The 16,854-nt window shown below is 43.5% G+C and overlaps 3 protein-coding genes across 3 annotated transcripts; 1 reads left to right on the top strand and 2 right to left on the bottom strand.

Moving 5' to 3' along the window:
• Positions 1 to 1,372: 1,372 nt before the first annotated feature.
• LOC128195832 (uncharacterized) lies at positions 1,373 to 3,467 on the bottom strand. The gene is made up of 3 exons (XM_052874522.1): positions 3,417 to 3,467; positions 2,063 to 2,404; positions 1,373 to 1,864 (listed from the first exon to the last, which is right to left on the bottom strand). The coding sequence occupies exons 1-3, from the start codon at positions 3,465 to 3,467 to the stop codon at positions 1,499 to 1,501; spliced, it is 759 nt and encodes a 252-aa protein (XP_052730482.1). The 3' UTR covers positions 1,373 to 1,498.
• A 7,594-nt stretch (positions 3,468 to 11,061) lies between these two features.
• LOC108324585 (uncharacterized) lies at positions 11,062 to 11,822 on the bottom strand. Its single transcript, XM_017557526.1, has 2 exons — positions 11,584 to 11,822; positions 11,062 to 11,488 (listed from the first exon to the last, which is right to left on the bottom strand). The coding sequence occupies exons 1-2, from the start codon at positions 11,820 to 11,822 to the stop codon at positions 11,062 to 11,064; spliced, it is 666 nt and encodes a 221-aa protein (XP_017413015.1).
• Positions 11,823 to 14,945: 3,123 nt separating this feature from the next.
• LOC108324586 (formin-like protein 3) lies at positions 14,946 to 15,518 on the top strand. The gene has a single exon (XM_017557527.1). It carries the CDS (start codon positions 14,946 to 14,948, stop codon positions 15,516 to 15,518), a length of 573 nt encoding a protein of 190 aa, XP_017413016.1.
• The last annotated feature ends 1,336 nt before the right edge of the window (positions 15,519 to 16,854 follow it).

Genomic DNA, 16,854 nt, shown 5'->3' with positions numbered 1-16,854 from the left:
CTCTTCCATGCAAAACATGAATTTTATTATTTCACGAACCTCGAGTCTATTCTATCCACTTTCTTCCTCTGTCCAATTACTTTCTCTTTTCCTTTAACAAAACAAAATATCAAAGCTCTCCCTTACTCACACAGAACCACCCCTGTTGAGATTCTAACACACAAGGTTCTTTCATCTCAATCCCAACCAGCCTCTCTTTCTTTAACTAACAACCCATACACCTTCTCTCATGTTCTAATCATTCTTCATTTAACTACTAGAAGCTAAAACTCACCACCAACTACTCTCCCCAATAAAATTGAAGACACCTCTACTCTCACCTCTACCTTTCACCGTTCCGGAAACCCCACTCTTGTACCCCAGAGTTCACCAAGCCACCATATATCTTCCCCTATTCCTTTCTTCTTAAACTTCCAATACCCATTACTCTATCCTAACCCTCCCTTTCTCCTTTCTCACACCACCCTCACACTAAAACACTCAGGACCACTACTCTCCTCCCCAAACATCACTCCTAGATACCTTCCCCCATTCATGTATTCTTTCTCACGTTCACTTTTACTATACTTCCTCATCTTCCTTTCTTTTCTTAATACAAACTACCCAACACCCAAACCCTCATTTTTCATTCCTCTGTCTCACTAGCCATGAGCCTTCACGCCTATCCTTCCCTTCCAATATACTCACTCTCAAACCACACCTCATGCATTCCTCTACTTTCCAAACCCTAGATAGAATAAACTCTTCTCCATTCTCTTTTCTTACACAAAACATACTCCACTCCTCCTTTCTTCTTCACATTAAAACATCTCTGCATCGGAAAACCACTACACCTTCCTTTATTCACGAACAACCCACTTCCTGGAACTCCTCCCAATTCTTTCTCTCTTTAACACTCACCACACCTATCTCTTCCTACTACTCCACACTCACTGTCATCTACATTTGAAAAAGAAATATGTAGAGTTATTTTTTTATTTAAAATCTTATTAAACAGAATCTTGTTTTATGTTGTTATTAAACAGATCTAGCTCTACTCTGTAAGTTTTTCTATACTTGGGAAAATTAACTAGGATTTGAAGGTTATGTTAGAGAAATTTCTTTTGTTCATGAAGCATAAATTAGCGTACAAGTGTACCATGATACAGATAATGCTTAGATTGCTTTCTTTCAAGCATTCCCATGTAATCTTTAGGCATCTTGCCCTGCACAAGAACCCAACCTTTCATGCAAAGATTTATAGCAAAATTCTAAAAGACAGAAGGCAGATGGCCACTTGTTCAAAGAACTCAATTTAACTTTTATTTTCATCTCCATCTACTAAGCTGGTGGAGATGTTTCACAAACACCAAAATCATAAGATATATATCTTTGTAGTCAAATCAATGAAGTAATAGAAAAATAAAAAATTTAGTGTACCCAAATAACCGTAAGGTGCAGGCTCTGAGATAATGGTATGGCCGTAGAGCAGTTACAGTATAATGCAAAGCCATGCTAATTAATGACAATAGAGAATATGATGCTTTTGTCTAAAACCCTCAATAGAAATTGCACCTAATATACTATAAACTACTAAAATCCTGAACACGAAACCACACAATTGATCTAGACCGAAGTATGAAACAAAAAGAAATGGACGTGATCTGATTGTAACACTCACTGCATTCTGTTCCAAAGGGAGCACCTCGAGGTACAAATCAAGGATGTCACTGTTCAAAGAGTCGTTCACAAAACGTGAAAGCGCTCTAACCGCAAAAGTACGCACCATAGGGATCTTGTCTCGTACCCTCACCATCATCCACTCAATCACCTCATCCCATATCTCATTGCTCACTTCTGCATCATCTGGAAGCCGCAATATTATCTAAAATTCAACAAATCGGAGATATTAGCTCTAATTTTAACAATCTTCCGTGCAATCATAAATCTTGAAATTGTAAGCATTTTTCACCTCAGTATCAGACTTCATAAAACTATCCCTTCAGTGACTGATATAAATAAAATTCAGTAATGTGCAGAAAACTCAATTAAATAGTGTTTGGAAATTGTGAGAATCAATTACCTCGGAGACGATCTGGCACGCTCGGAATCTGACTGTTTTGTTGGATGTCGTAGCGGCAGCTAGGAGGAACTTGAGGAAGCAATCGGGGAACTCGTCGGAGGCGGAGGCAGCAAGGGCAGAGACGAAGGAGACGACACGTTCAACAGAGGCAAGGCGCCTCTGGAAATCAAAGAGAGGAGTTAGGGTTCTGGAGAAGGCGGAAAAGAAGACCGAAGAAGAGGATTTGGCTCGGAAGAGTGACAGTTCCTTGAGCTTTCGGTTGTGGGTGGCGTATGATGTTCGAGCCTCATCGAGAATGGCCGCAATTTCAGCATCAATCGCTTCTAGATGAGTCGCGGAACCCTAATCTCCCAAATATAGCAAAAGAGAGAAGTCGCGGTCCAATAGCACAAGGGTTTTCACGATTGATTTGGCGATTTAGAAGCAAAGGAGAAGAAGTGCAGCTTCAAAGTGAAGATGCGGGGAGAGGAAGTGAAGTTTATTCCTGATAAATTTAAACCGGCCTATTTTACACTAGTGTAAAAATAAAAATTAAACCATACAAAATTGAAACTTGGACCAAATTTTCAAACTTTAAATCCTAGAATTTTAGATAAATTTAAAAAAAAAATAGCAATTTTATAACTTAACCTAATTAAAATCCAATGTTAGATTGTAAACCAAAAAAGATCAATATTAATAAACTATTAACCCTTCTTTTTAAGAGAAGGGTTCTCAATTCCCCTAAAAACATAATTCATGGTAATTAAAAACAATATAGGCTAGTATATGATTTGTATCTCATCTTTTATAGGTTCATTTTATTATTTTCTCTTGGGAATAAAGAGAAAGTGTTTTGGATGTGAGGGGCTACGATGTCCAATGTCTCCACGTCCTTCTCTGCTCGTACTCCGTATGTCCAGCCCTCCGTCCTCGCTCCTCAATTTCTTTCTCTGTGCGCGGGTGAGAGACCTGCGAAAGATTCTCCGATGCCAAAGTCAGTTTGAGAGCAATGACTTTTTCTATCGAACAGTAATAAATGTGCAGTAAATGCAACCTATCTACCACTCACCCTGGATCTGTATTTATAGTTTTCGCCATGGGCTTGGGATTAGTGAAAAGTTAATCACGACCCAAATTCAGCCCAATAGCTTTTAACCGCTACTTACCTTAAACCTAGTTAATTAACGATGTGGCCGGCCGGTCTTGCGAGGTTTAGCCCTATGGCCGGCCGGCCCATACAGACAACCTGGTTGGTTAGCGGTATGGCCGGCCGGCTTCATACGAGTTGTTGTTTCTACAGGTGGCAAGTTGGTAAGGTTGCGTGATCGTGGACGTGTGGGCGTGATCGTGGATGTATGAGCGTTCGGCCTACCGCGCCCAACCCTTCCTGATGGTAAGCAGAAGGGTAGTTTGTTGGGTCCATTGTGGTTACGTGGACGTCCAGCCTGTTTGGCGTCCAGTCCCTACTGATACACAAGCCCCCCAAGCCCTAGTATACAAAGTGTACGTAGGACTTTGAGCGTGGCATGGCGAGGGTCAGCGGACTGGTATTGGGCCGGATTTCATGGGCTTTTGGATTTGGATTTTTGGCGGGAAACACGTGTCGTATCTGCAATGGCGGAAGTTGAAACGGCTTCGAATCTGGAGCGTTGATCGTGCTGGCCTTCGACGGTGCGGATGCACTCGACGGTTACAAAAATTTCTCTATAAATAGGGGATGTGGGTGGCGTCCTTTTCACTTTCTCCGTTTCATTCAAGCTTGATATTTTTTTCCCTCAGGTAATAAATGGCTGCAGTCCATATTGAGTCTTCTTCTGAGTCGTCGGGCGGAGTCCGGGGGGGTCGGCGAGGGGTGATGGCGAGCACAGCGCTTCTCCTAGTTTGGTCTCCTCGTCCTATCTGGAGGAGACCGTCGGGTCTTCGGGGCCGGAGCCGGCATCTCTGGACACGGCGGGCGGCCGGATAATCCACGGCAACCCTATCTTCTTGCTTAAGGGTGGTATTCGTGTAGATGGTTCCCCCTACGAGCCGGACAGTGATGGTACCGTGGTGACCGAATATGACTAGGCTCCACACCGCGCTAGCTTGTACGCTTCAGCATATGGTACTCGCGACCTCCTGGAGTGGAGAGTCAACCGTACTCATATCGTCCGGGACGTGGAGGATTCAAGACTGGTCCGGGCGGGAGTTAGTCTGAAAAATGAAAGGGTTTATTATGGGAAGAGGTCGACGAGCCCGGACGACTTCTTCTATATGTACGTCAACGTCTTCGCTCAGCTCTTTGTCCGGGTGCCTTTTACAGAGTTTCAAATGGCCGTCCTTCGGGAGGCTAACGTAGCCCCGGCGCAGTTGCATCCTAACTCATGGGTGGTTGTGCAAGCGTTCCTAGCTATGTGCTTGGCCGTGGGCGTCACTCCGATGATCCCGGTCTTCTTTCATTACTTCGAAGTTCGTCCGCCTCCCCACGGCGGTTGGGTGTCCTTAACTTCTGTTCGGGATAGGACACTCTTTCGTCCTTTCTCGGACTCGTTCAAGAACTTCAAGAATAATTATTTTAAAGTTATCATCGATGCGGTCGGCCGCCATGAGTTTCATGATGCCGAGGGAAACCCCCTGTTCCCTTTTTACTGGACGAGGGAACCCCAGAAAATAAGAGCATTCCCTGTGAAAGTGTTGGGTCCGGCCGACTTAGAAGCCGTGCGCACCATTAACGCTCTCCCCCATCGGATCTCCCCCCGTTACTTGGTCGAATGCCTTTGTCTTGAGGATTGTGAACAAAAGGCGTTCCGTATGGTATTGTTATGTTGGATTTATTTGTTTTTAATATGTTGATCTTAACGTTTCTGAGTTTATTTGTTTCTTCCAGATCTCATGACTACTCCTACACCCCGCCAATCCAACTTTATGGCCTCCAGGAAGCGAGTCGGGGCCAACTCGTCATCGGCCTGGACAAGGGTTGCACCGAACGCTCCTTGTCCTCCTCCCGTGAGGCGGTCCTCCTCATCCGGTCGTCTGCCCCCTGTACTCTTGGTGCAGCCGCAACAAACCCCCCAAGTCGAAGTGGCCGGGGGTTCTATTCCCGTGAACCGTGGGCCTGGTCCGGATCCCCTCTCGGGTCTTGCGGCCGTGCTTGTGGATTCGTCTTCTGAGGCGGCCACCGCCTCCGTTGCTCCTTTAGTGCGGAAGAGGAAGGACCCTGCAGGTGAGGGTCGCAAGGACAAAGAAGTTTCGTCGTCTCGGTCGGCGTCGAAGAAAGCCCGCAAAGGTAAGGAAAAGGTCCCGTCGGCGCCATTGCCAGGCGGCATTTTTAGTTCGGCATTCAGCATGAGTGACCGGACAAAATTCCATATGAGCTCCTCCCAGCGGGCTCTTATTGAGCCGCTTTCTGAGGGGGAGTTGACCAACGCCATGCTGGAGATGTCGACCCGGACGGCCTCCCTAGCCTGGTACCTGAAGGAATTTGCCGACCGTCGGGGAGCGGATGATGTCCGCACTGAACTCTTGGCCGAGCAAAAGAACTCTGCCTCCCTTCAGCTGACCATGGAGCAATTGCTCCTGACTCAAGACGATTACAATAAGAAGATCGAACAGCTGGAGGCCGACTTAGAGAAGGCCAAGGGTGAATCTGCTGATGCCAAGGACCGTCTGGCAGTCGTCCGGGGTGACCATGAACGACTGCTGGAGGAGTGTAGCCAACTGAAGACCAAGGTTTCCCGTCAAAGGAGCTCTCAGGTCGGGCTCCTCAAGACAAACCAAGCTCTGACCGACGATCTCACCAAGGCGAGGGAGAGGATAGCTGAGTTAGAGGCGGGCATCGTCTTTGAACATGAGGAGGGTTTTAACAAAGCCCTTTGTCATGCGTCCATCCTTGCCGGCATACAGGAGCCGTTTGCCTTGGGGTTTGACATCAAGAAGGACGTCTTTGACGGCGTTCTAGTTGACCTCAACTCCCTGGTTGACGACGAGGGGCCGGGGACTGAAGGGCCCTCCAGTGCCGCGGGAGCCGCCGAGGCAGTGGAGGTTGAAGATGATGACGAGGAGGATTGTAACACCCAAAAAAAAATTTAAACATCTCACACACAAATTATTTCATTAATAATATAAACATCGTACAATATTACAATCATCCATTTAGGAGTAACATAGTTCACACTGGAAATACATTATTTTTTTTTAAACATCATTAAAACACTCCTAAATTTATTTATTTATTTCTTTAAACTACTCTTCCTTTTCTGCTGCTTCCTCCTTCACTTGTATTGGTTCGGACGTCGTTCCGACATCTGCTCCCGTATAACATAAACGTTATACGATCATCGCAAAAATAAGATTTTCCGGCACAAACAAACAAGTAAGGGTGAGCTACCATGCAAAATTCAAAGAAAAGCAATACACTATTATTATACGTAATACATTCACCATAAATTCTTGTAAGATGCAATTATCATACTAGACTCTATTATCCGGATATAATGTTGATGGAAGTCTTGGGTGGTCATGCACTTGTGGTGACATCTACAACACAGTTATGGCCAAATATAATATATCACATCACCCACAAGGTTAGTCTATTAACGTCTATGAACATAGACTAGGACCTCCTACTATTCTCACCACATAACACATCCTTCTCTAATTGAGACTGGACAATTATTAGAGTTTTAGGATAACCACCACCAACAGGACCCTCAATTATTCCAGACTTAATCTTCTCCTTAGAAACCGTTCTCCGAAAACTTCCAGAATTTTCCCTATGCAACTAGAATTTCCTCCAACTCTCTTCTCTCAAAATTTCTCTCAATTTTTGGTGCAAGTTTCAGCCTTCCTCAAGCTTACTATTTATAGGCTAAGATTTGGCACTATTTAGTTTTTTTTTTTTAATAATATTTTATTATAAATAATATTTAAATCCCATTATAGAAAGTTGTTCCCCTTAACTCCACTTCTGAAAGTAGTTTTGTTTTTTTATTTATTTATTTTTTATTTATTTATTTATTTTTTTTAATATTTTATTAAAAATACTATTTTATAAAAAATAATATTTTGACTTCACCACCAAAAGTGTCTTGCTCACCATTCCACTTCTGAAAGGTTCTTTGTCATTTTGCAATCATATTTATTTATTTTTTTAATTTATTATATATATATATACATATATATATATATATATTTTATTATTATTATTATTATTTATTTATTTTTTTTTTAATGGACTTTACAAGGATGGCGACGACAATTAGGATTTTTTGTTTTTATACTTAGATTTTTGCTATTTGTATTCTTGAGGCCGCCCGGAGTGTTGGCCAGGTCGTCCTTTTGTTGATGTAAACGTTTTTTGATGCCTTAATGAATACAATACTTTTTTCATTCATTCGGTTACTTTTGTTTATGCGCGGTTAGATTGAACTTGTAAGTTGACAGTAGTTCACGGGGGGAACTTCATTTATCAAATTGGACCTTTTGAAGGTTCGGACGATAGTGGTTCTTCGGAAAGAAATCTCCGTTCACCGTCCGGCCAAGTTGACAGTGGTTCCTGGAGGAACTCTCCGTTCATCAACTTGGACTTCTTGAAGGTTCGAACGGCAGTGGTTCTTCGGAAAGAACTCTCCATTCACCGTCCGGCCAAGTTGACAGTGGTTCCCAAGGGAACTCTCCGTTCATCAACTTGGACTTCTTGAAGGGTCGGACGGCAGTGGTTCTTTCGGAAAGAACTCTCCGTTCACCGTCCGGCCAAGTTGACAGTGGTTCCTAGGGGAACTCTCTGCTCATCAACTTGTGCTTTCCTCGTGTTTGTTTAAGATTAATCTATAGAGAAAACGGACGTCCTGTCATTGAATTAACCGTCGAAAAATGAAAGTACAACTTTTTAAGAATAAATCAACTAAAATAAAACTTCAAATGCGTGGCGTTCCAAGTGTTTGGAATCGGTTGTCCATCCGCGTGCTGTAGTCTATACGCTCCATTCCCGAGTGCTTTGATCACCCAAAAAGGTCCCTCCCATTTTGCTGCCAATTTGCCGTGCACGGTCACTCGGCAAGCCTCTCCAACCTTTCTCCACACCAAGTCGCCTTCCTGAAAGCTCCTCGCTCGCACCTTAGAGTTATATTTTCTTTTAACCATGCGCTTGCATGCCTCAGCTCTTAAGGCTGCCCGGTCTTGGCGCTCGTCTAGAGAATCCAGCTCGATCCTTAGCTCTTGGTCGTTCAGCTGTAGGTCTTCGACCTGTCGTCGCAATAAGGGCTCCCCAGTTCAACCGGTAACATAGCGTCAGTGCCGTATGTTAAGTTAAAGGGAGTCTCCTCGGTCGTCCCATGAGGCGTGCATCTGTAAGCCCACAGGACTTCAGGTAGTTCGTCGACCCATGCTCCCTTTCTTTCTCCTAATCGCCGCTTCAGCTCGGCGACCACGGTTTTATTCATTGCTTCCACATGACCGTTCGTCTGGGGGTGCTTTACAGAGCTGGTGACGTTTTTAATCCCCAAACTCTTAAAAAATTCGGCTAGTTTCTTATCGATGAACTGGCGATCATTATCCGTGATGATTGTTTGAGGGAGATCGAAGCGACATACCGACCTCCAACAGAACTTCTGGACCTAGGCGGCCGTTATGGTCGCTAAGGGTTCGGCCTCCACCCACTTAGTGAAATAGTCCACGACTACCAGGAGGAACTTCTTCTTGGCCCGGCCTATGGGGAATGGTCCCACAATGTCCATGCCCCATTGAGCAAATGGCCATGGCGATGCAATCGTATGCAAGGTATGAGGAGGTAAGTGGGTGTTATTGGCGTGCGCCTGGCAACTGAGGCATCTCTAGATGAACGTCTTCGTGTCTGCTTCCATGGTCGGCCAGTAATACCCTGCTCTCATCACCCGGGCTTTCAAAGCCCGCCATCCGGTGTGAAAACCACAGATACCGTTGTGGAGTTCGTCCATCACATAGCGTGCTTCTTCCTTCCCTAAGCACTTGAGAAGGGGGATGGAGAACTCTCTCCTGTACAAGTTGTCCCCCACCAGTAGGTAGCGGGCGATCCTCTTTGCTTCGCTCGGCTTGACGGGTCGTCCGTCATCCTGCCGGGACATTATTTCCCTGATCTCGGACTGTCAGTCCTTCTCCTCGCTTGATACCGCCAGGCACTCGATTGAGGGTTGGAGCAGTACTTGACGTACGACAGTCACTAGTTGCCCCTTCTCTTTTCCCGAGCTGAGCTTGGACAGCATATTCACCTGGGTATTCTCTTCGCTTGGGATGTGTTGGATGTCGACCTTGTCGAATGACCTCGCCAATTCCGTCGCGCGATGGAAGTATCGCAACAACTGTTCTTCTTTCACCTGGAAGTCGCCATTCATCTGGCCGACGACCAGCTAGGAATCCGTCCAGCAGGTGATCCTCTTCACCCCCATGTCTCTTGCCAACTCTAGGCCAGCCACCAGGGCCTCGTATTTCGCTTGATTATTGGAGACCTTGAACTTGAATATCAAGGAATGCTACAACAAGAATTCGTTGGGGCTCTCCAACACTACGCCGGCCCCGCTGATCGACCTACCGGACGCCCCGTCCACGTATAAACTCCACTCTTCTTGGTTGGTGGGGGGTAATTCGGCCGCGAAATCCGCTAAGTGTTGGCCCTTGACCGACACCCTCGGTTCGTATCGTAGGCCGAACTCTGACAGTTCTACTGCCCATGCCACCATGCGCCCCGCCAGGTCCGATTTCCTAAGGATTTTGGAGATGGGGAAATCGGTTCTGACGATCACCTGGTGACTTTGGAAATATGGCCGGAGCCGTCTTGACGCATTTAGCAAAGCCAGCGCCACCTTCTCCACTTGCTGATAGCGAGTTTATGCATCCAGGAGAGTGCGGCTGACAAAGTACACCAGCCTTGGTTGGGGCCGTTCCTGGATCAACACAACGCTGACGGCCGACTCCGACATGCCCAAGAAGACATGTAGATCTTCTCCCGACACAGGGCGATTCATCACGGGCGGGTTAAGCAGGATGGTCTTAACATCCTGAAATACTTGTTCGCACTCGGCGTCCCATACGGGGCCGGCTCCCTTCTTTTTTACCATCACCACGTTGGCTAACCAAGTGGTGTAGGTGACTTCCCTGACAAAGTCTGCCTCCTTCAGCTTTCCTACCTCCTCTTCAACGGCTTTCCTCTTCTCCTCGCCCATCCGCCGCTTCTTCTGTGCCACCGGACAGGCCTCCTTGAACAGTGCCAACTTATGGGACATGACCGAGGGGTGGATCCCCGGCATGTCGGCCGCCGTCCATGCGAACAGGTCTATGTTCTTCCACAGGAGCGACCTAAGCTCCTCCTCTACTCTGGGCTCCAAACCTCGCGCCATGGTAGTCGTCTAGGAAGAATCCTTCCCTATTTGGATGGGTTGGGTCTCCCCCATAGGTTCCAACCGGTCATCCTTGTTCGTCCTCGGATCGAGGTCGGCCATGGCTACTTCGGAACCGGTCGCCCTCCTCTTCCCTTGTCGGGTATACAGCTTTAGACCGGCGGCGTAACATTCTCGGTCCGTCTTTTGATCTGCCCGGACAGTGCATATGGTTCCCTTATCGGAGGGGTATTTCATTGTAAGGTGGGGGGTAGACACGATTGCTCCAAACGCATTAAGGCATGGCCGGCCCAGCAGCACGTTGTAGGAAGTATTTGCTTCTACCAGCAAATACCAGACCCTCTTTTCCTCGCTGGACCGCCTAGTCCCCAACCTCGTGCGTAGCTCTACGTAGCCTTTGGTGTCCACCCTTTCCCCGGCGAAGCCCACTATCTGCCCGTTGTAAGGGACGATAAGGTCCTCCAGTATATCCATCTGCTGGAAAGTTTTCCAATAGAGGATGTTCACCGAACTTCCCTGATCGACCAAGACTTTGCTCACGCCGTACCGGGCGATTTCTGCCGTTATGACCATTGGATCATCCTGGTCGGGGTCGGGGGCGTGGAAGTCGTCATCCGAGAACATGATGGGCGCCATCGTGCGGCGGGGCTTGTCCACCGAGTGCACGGACTACAAGGCCCGTACGTGGCGCTTCCGGGTGGACGAAGATGATCCTCCCCCGGCGAAGCCTCCCGAGATGGTATTAATATGCCCCCGCAGGGGACGTTCGCGGCTTCTGCTGCGGCTCCTGCTTCGTTGTCGCTCGGAGCGGGGGCGCTCGGCCCGATCATTCCTAGACCTGTCGGTCCTGTACGCCGGTCGTTGGGTGGGCCGCTCTGCGGGTGCCTGAGGGCGGTCATCCCGAATGTACTTCTTGAGCTTCCCCGCCCGGATTAACTCTTCAATTTTGTCCTTCAGGGTCACACACTCTTCTGTGGTGTGGCCCATGTTCTTGTGGTAGGCACAATGTTTGCTCCCGTCCGTGCCTGACGGAGTAGGCCGCTTCACAGGTTCGGGAAGCAAATCCGCGCTTAGCGCCTCCCGGAGGATCTTCTCCCTGGGGCGTTCAGGGGAGTGTACTGCTGAAAGCAGGGTCCTCGCCGTGGTTCCTTCTGTTTGAAGCCGCCCGGCTTTCCTGCCGAGGTGCCCGACTTTCCCGCATCCGCCCGTTCCCCCCTAAGTTCCTGGACCTCCTTCTTGTATGACAATTTCATCTCTTCCACCCTAATCTCGTCCGCCGCACGCTCCCTCAACTCTTCCATAGTTTTGGGAGCCCGTCGGCAAACGTTATCTTTAAATGGTTCGGGCTTGACTGCTGGGAGGATGTAATGGAGGGCGAGCTCCGGGCTTAACGCCTTCACTCGCCGGACGGTTTTCTGATAATGATCCATAAACGCTCTTAGCGTTTCTTCCTTACCCTGCTTCAGGGTGACCAACTCGAACACGGTCAGGTCCTGTGTGCTGTTGGCCGCGAACTGTCAGATAAACAGTCGTTTTAAGCCGGCGAAGTTCACTATGGAATTGGGGGTCAGAGAGTTGAACCATTCAAGGGCCTTGTCCTCCAATGACAATGAGAACGCCCGGCACCAAATGGCATCGTTGCCGGTCCTAAACGCCATCGCGTTGGAGAAAGTCTTGATGTGGGCCTCGGGAACTGTGGTCCCGTCATACATCTTAAATTGCAGCGTGACAAATTGCTCCGAAATTTGGACATCCATGATGTTTTGGGCAAAGGGGAGCAATAGCGTGGATGAAGGCTCAGGCTTCACCACCATCCGCCTGTCTTCCGCGGCGCTTTCCGCGTGCACTAATTTGGCCTTACTCCCTTCGGCCTCGGACTCCGTCGGCCTCCAGGTTTTGTCGCGTCCGCTGTCGTGTTTCGTACGTTCCTCCGCGACGGCCTTTCCCTTCTCCTTTGCCCGCTCGTCCTCCCCGTCCTTCCCGGCGATCTCCCGGGCTATCCGGGCTTCACAATCACCTTAACAGCCGCCAGTTCGTCTTCGTGGCGCTGTTGCATCTCGTCCATCTTTTGTTGTAACATTCTGATCATCTCAATCAGGTCGTCCGTGCTCATGTTCCTCGTGGTCACCATTAGGTTTTTAAAACTACACGGCCCCACGATGGGCGCCAAATGTTTCGGATGTGAGGGGTTGCGACGTCCAATGTCTCCACGTCCTTCTCTACTCGTACTCCGTATGTCCGACCCTCCGTCCTCGCTCCTCAATTTCCTTCTCTGTGTGCGGGTGGGAGACCTGCGAAAGATTCTCCGATGCCAAAGTCAGTTTGAGAGCAATGGCTTTTTCTATCGAACAGTAATAAATGTGCAGTAAATGCAACCTATCTACCACTTACCCTGGATCTGTATTTATAGTTTTCGCCATGGGCTTGGGATTAGTGAAAAGTTAATCACGGTCCAAATTCAGCCCAATAGCTTTTAACCGCTACTTACCTTAAACCTAGTTAATTAACGATGTGGCCGGCCGGTCTTGCGAGGTTTGGCCCTATGGCCAGCCGGTCCATATAGGCAACCCGGTTGGTTAGCGGTATGGCCGGCCGGCTTCATACGAGTTGTTGTTTCTACAGGTGGCAAGTCGGTAAGGTTGCATGATCGTGGACGTGTGGGCGTGTTCGTGGACGTATGGGCGTCCGGCTTACCGAACCCAACCCTTCTTGATGGTAAGCAGAAGGGTAGTTTGTTGGGTCCATTGTGGTTACGTGGACGTCCGACCTGTTTGACGTTCGATCCCTACTGGTACAGAAAGGAACATAGATAATTATAGGTGTTCACAAATGATGATCATAATGTAATCTTTGTTGATTATTTTTTCTTATATTTCAATATTTTAATTTGAATCTTCACAAACTAAATTTTTACTTATAGTCTCCACACAATAAATCTGTATTGACATATATATCCTTATTTAGAACTAATTAATCAAATCACTTTAATAAATTAATTAATAAAATACAATAATCTTAATTTATTTAATGATTTTTTTATGATCCAAATTATTAACAAACTTTTATTGAATACAAATATAATATATATATATATATATATATATATATATATATATATGCCAAATTTGAGAAAAATTATATTCACTATACCCAGCTTTACATAAAAAAATCATTTCGTAAGCTTATATTTGGACCAAGTTCATTAAGTTATCAATGAAAAAAAAAGCAGCATAGTATTGTAATTATATAAGTAAATTCAAGCCATGTGTAATTATAACTTGTGCACACACCATAAAAATAACATAGTTAATGAATGAGAGAAAATTGTATATAAGATTTGAAAAATTTAACCCAAAAATAAAAATCGAACCTCTTTCCTCCCAACTTGGACGTAAAAGTGATTTATTACATTTTTTTATTTATGAAAATTTATATTAAAAAAATTAGTACAAATTCAATAACGATATTAATTTATGACATTTATTAGTTTGTATTAAGTCAATATTAAGATATAATAATGAAAATAAATTTAGGTGTGTAAGATATTATAAATGATTGGGGTAGAGGTTGATATAATCAACACAAATTTGTAAATTGTAGGGATTTATTTTTTATTAGACATGTGGGATTGATGTTAACAGTTTTCCAAACTTGGTTTGTGTAATTTCTTGTTTAAATAAGTGTTTGTCCTTTACTTCACTCAAGTTGTCATTCGGTTTCATTCGAGTCGTCGATTGAACTAAGAAATTATTTGTAAAAAATACTTTGATATCAAATCATTCTTAATCTAAATTTTTATTTAAAGTTAACCATTCGGTTTATGTTACTTGATCATCCGCCTCACTAGGTGTTCTTAGCTATTGGGATTATGATCCTTATTTGACCGGACAATCATACATTATGAATCACATTTTATTTCAATATTATTTTATTATTTTAACTTTTATTATTATTTCAAATAATAAATCATATCTCATTTTAATATAATTTACAGTTTTTATATTTTATTTTAATTACTTTTATAATAAAAGTAATATGATAATTTTCTAATTTTAACAATGTTTTAATTTATGAAACATATCAAATTATTCATACATAAACTTTTATGAAGTTTAAATCCATTCATTTCTTAGATATTTTACTTGACAACTCATCCTTTCATAAAAACTATGAATCATAGGATGAATACAAAAATTATCTTACTCAATTACGTATACAGCTGGCTAGCGATCGAGCAAGAGTTGCTGCAATAATTTAAACGTTTTTCTTTTTACAATATTCTCTAAAATTGCAAGCGATAACAAAAAAGCGATGTATATGCATGCAACCAATAAACCTGTAAAAATATCTTACAAAAGCCAATGCATGTCTTTCTCTGAGTTTTGTCCATCTCTTTTGTGTGAAAATGTAAAAAGATCACGACGAGACAATAGAAGATAAAACACCGACAAATGGTGCGGCCATCAACACAACCTCGTAAAAACCTTTCATTCTCTTTATCTTGTTTCTTCAGCTTCACTCCCTCTGAAACAAACCATTTCCAGCTCAACAACATGGCTCATCTTCCTCTTCTCTTCTCCTTCTCCTCCATTATTTGTCTCCTATCATTAACTGCATCAGCCACCACCACCACCCAAACTACCTCAACATTGGGAAAAGACCAAGTTCCAAGCATAATGTGCAATGAGTGCAAGCTTCCACCTCCACCCCCTATCCGACCCCCAGAAAAAAAATGTCCACCGCCACCCTCACCTCCGCCGCCACCCTCACCTCCACCGCCACCCTCACCTCCACCCCCGCTACCGCCATCACCTCCACCACCTGTTGTTGAATGCCCACCACCGCCATTACCTTTACCACCGGTTGTTGAATGCCCACCGCCGCCACCGCCAAGGCCACCGTGTGGAGACGGAGTTATTCACTGCTTGCTACCTCCTGTACTGGGGACACCAGACGAACCGAACTACTTATTGCCGCCGCATATTCCGTACCCTCCGTTAACTTCAGATCTTGACTACATTGTCAACGGTGCAAAGATGATACGTTTTTCGAACCCTAATTATTTCTCTTTGCAATCCTTCATTTTTCTCATCCTTCTTTGCCTTCCCTATTACTTGTTTATCTGATTCATGCATTTGTGTTTCCATAATTCTTCTCCTCTCTCAGTGAATTATTTGCACGAGGAAAACAAACTGTGAAATGAAGAGGGTAGAAAATGAAAAACAAAACAAGTCTCTTCAGGCTGAAGCGTCAATTTGTTGTTTAGTTTAAGGTTTATGCATGTCTTTGATTACAGTCGAATCATGTACAATTAAGAAAACCATTAGTGTAACTTGTTCAGAGGTTAATATGTATGTTAAATTCCAGAATTATTTCTCTTCCTCATATCTTCCATCCCCATTTATTGTTTGTCTTCTGACAGAAAAAACATCAATTAGTTATATAAGTTGTAAAACACAAATAAAGTTAGAAATTAATTATTAAATTAAATTTTGATATCAGGTAAATTATATAATTTTAATTTTAATAAATTTTTATTCGTTATAGTCTAATTTTTTTATATAAATTAAATCTCAAGTAATATCTGTGTGAAAGTTTATTTTTTATTATAGTTAAAAATATTTGTCATTTCTCAATAAAAAATATTTTTATTAAAAATAAAAAAATAAAAATAATAATGATAAATCAGTGTACCACTTAATCAATAATTTAAAACAAATGTAAGGGTAAAACAATAATTTAAAAATAATCATAAATAATGTTTGGATATATGAGTTTTATTATGCTAAAATGATAAAATATAATTTTTATATGGATAAATTGTTTTGAAGTGATAATATGAATAACTTGTTGAAATAAGTTAAAATTAAATAAAAAATCATTTTTCTAAATATAAATTAAATGACCTTATCTAAATTTGATCTATCAATTTTATTTATAATTTAAAATAAATATTTTTCCATACATATTACAGTGTCTATGTTGTTTTCCAAAAAATATTTTAATTTATATCGGTTTTAAAAACTACCAATAACATATTAAGGGTGTGTTCACTTGGGGGTGATAGGGGAGATGATGTGGGGAGAGTGATTGAGTCGATTTGAGGGTAATTTTTTTTGTGTTTATTTGAGTGGATTTGAAGGTAATTGAGAGTGGATTTAGAGGTAAAGTTTTTGAGAATTAGTGTAGGATTTGATTGATGTGATAGTTTTAAAATATTTGTTTAATTGGTAGAAATTAAAGATTACCAAAATGCCCCTACGTATTAAAGTAATATAAAATGATATTTGTTAATGTTATATTTAATTGTAAAAATGTTTATTAAGAGTAAAAAAAATTTTTAAAAAGTAATTACATTATAATTTAGTAAAATGAATTTATTTGAAAATGTAGTATTTGTTTGTAATATAATTTAGTTCCAAGTAGTATGAATTTATTTGTTATGGAAGTGAGATTTATAAT

This window comes from Vigna angularis, chromosome 3, assembly GCF_016808095.1.
Source record: "Vigna angularis cultivar LongXiaoDou No.4 chromosome 3, ASM1680809v1, whole genome shotgun sequence".
NCBI classification, from domain to species: Eukaryota; Viridiplantae; Streptophyta; class Magnoliopsida; order Fabales; family Fabaceae; genus Vigna; species Vigna angularis.
The sequence above is the reverse complement of the archived record's forward strand: the minus strand, read 5'-3'. Positions and strand labels throughout refer to the sequence as shown.

Bases quoted from the DNA above. Each gene is read 5' to 3' on its own strand.
- LOC128195832 (XM_052874522.1), bottom strand. From the start codon at position 3,467: ATGGACCCAACAAACTACCCTTCTGCTTACCATCAGGAAGGGTTGGGC. The intron at 2,405-3,416 runs GTAGGCCGAACG...TTGGGAGATTAG, and splicing joins ATCAGGAAGGGTTGGGCGCG to GGTTCCGCGACTCATCTAGA. The intron at 1,865-2,062 runs GTAATTGATTCT...GTTGAATTTTAG, and splicing joins CGTGCCAGATCGTCTCCGAG to ATAATATTGCGGCTTCCAGA.
- LOC108324585 (XM_017557526.1), bottom strand. From the start codon at position 11,822: ATGGATCATTATCAGAAAACCGTCCGGCGAGTGAAGGCGTTAAGCCCG. The intron at 11,489-11,583 runs GTCGGGCACCTC...TGAACGCCCCAG, and splicing joins GAACGGGCGGATGCGGGAAA to GGAGAAGATCCTCCGGGAGG.
- LOC108324586 (XM_017557527.1), top strand. From the start codon at position 14,946: ATGGCTCATCTTCCTCTTCTCTTCTCCTTCTCCTCCATTATTTGTCTC.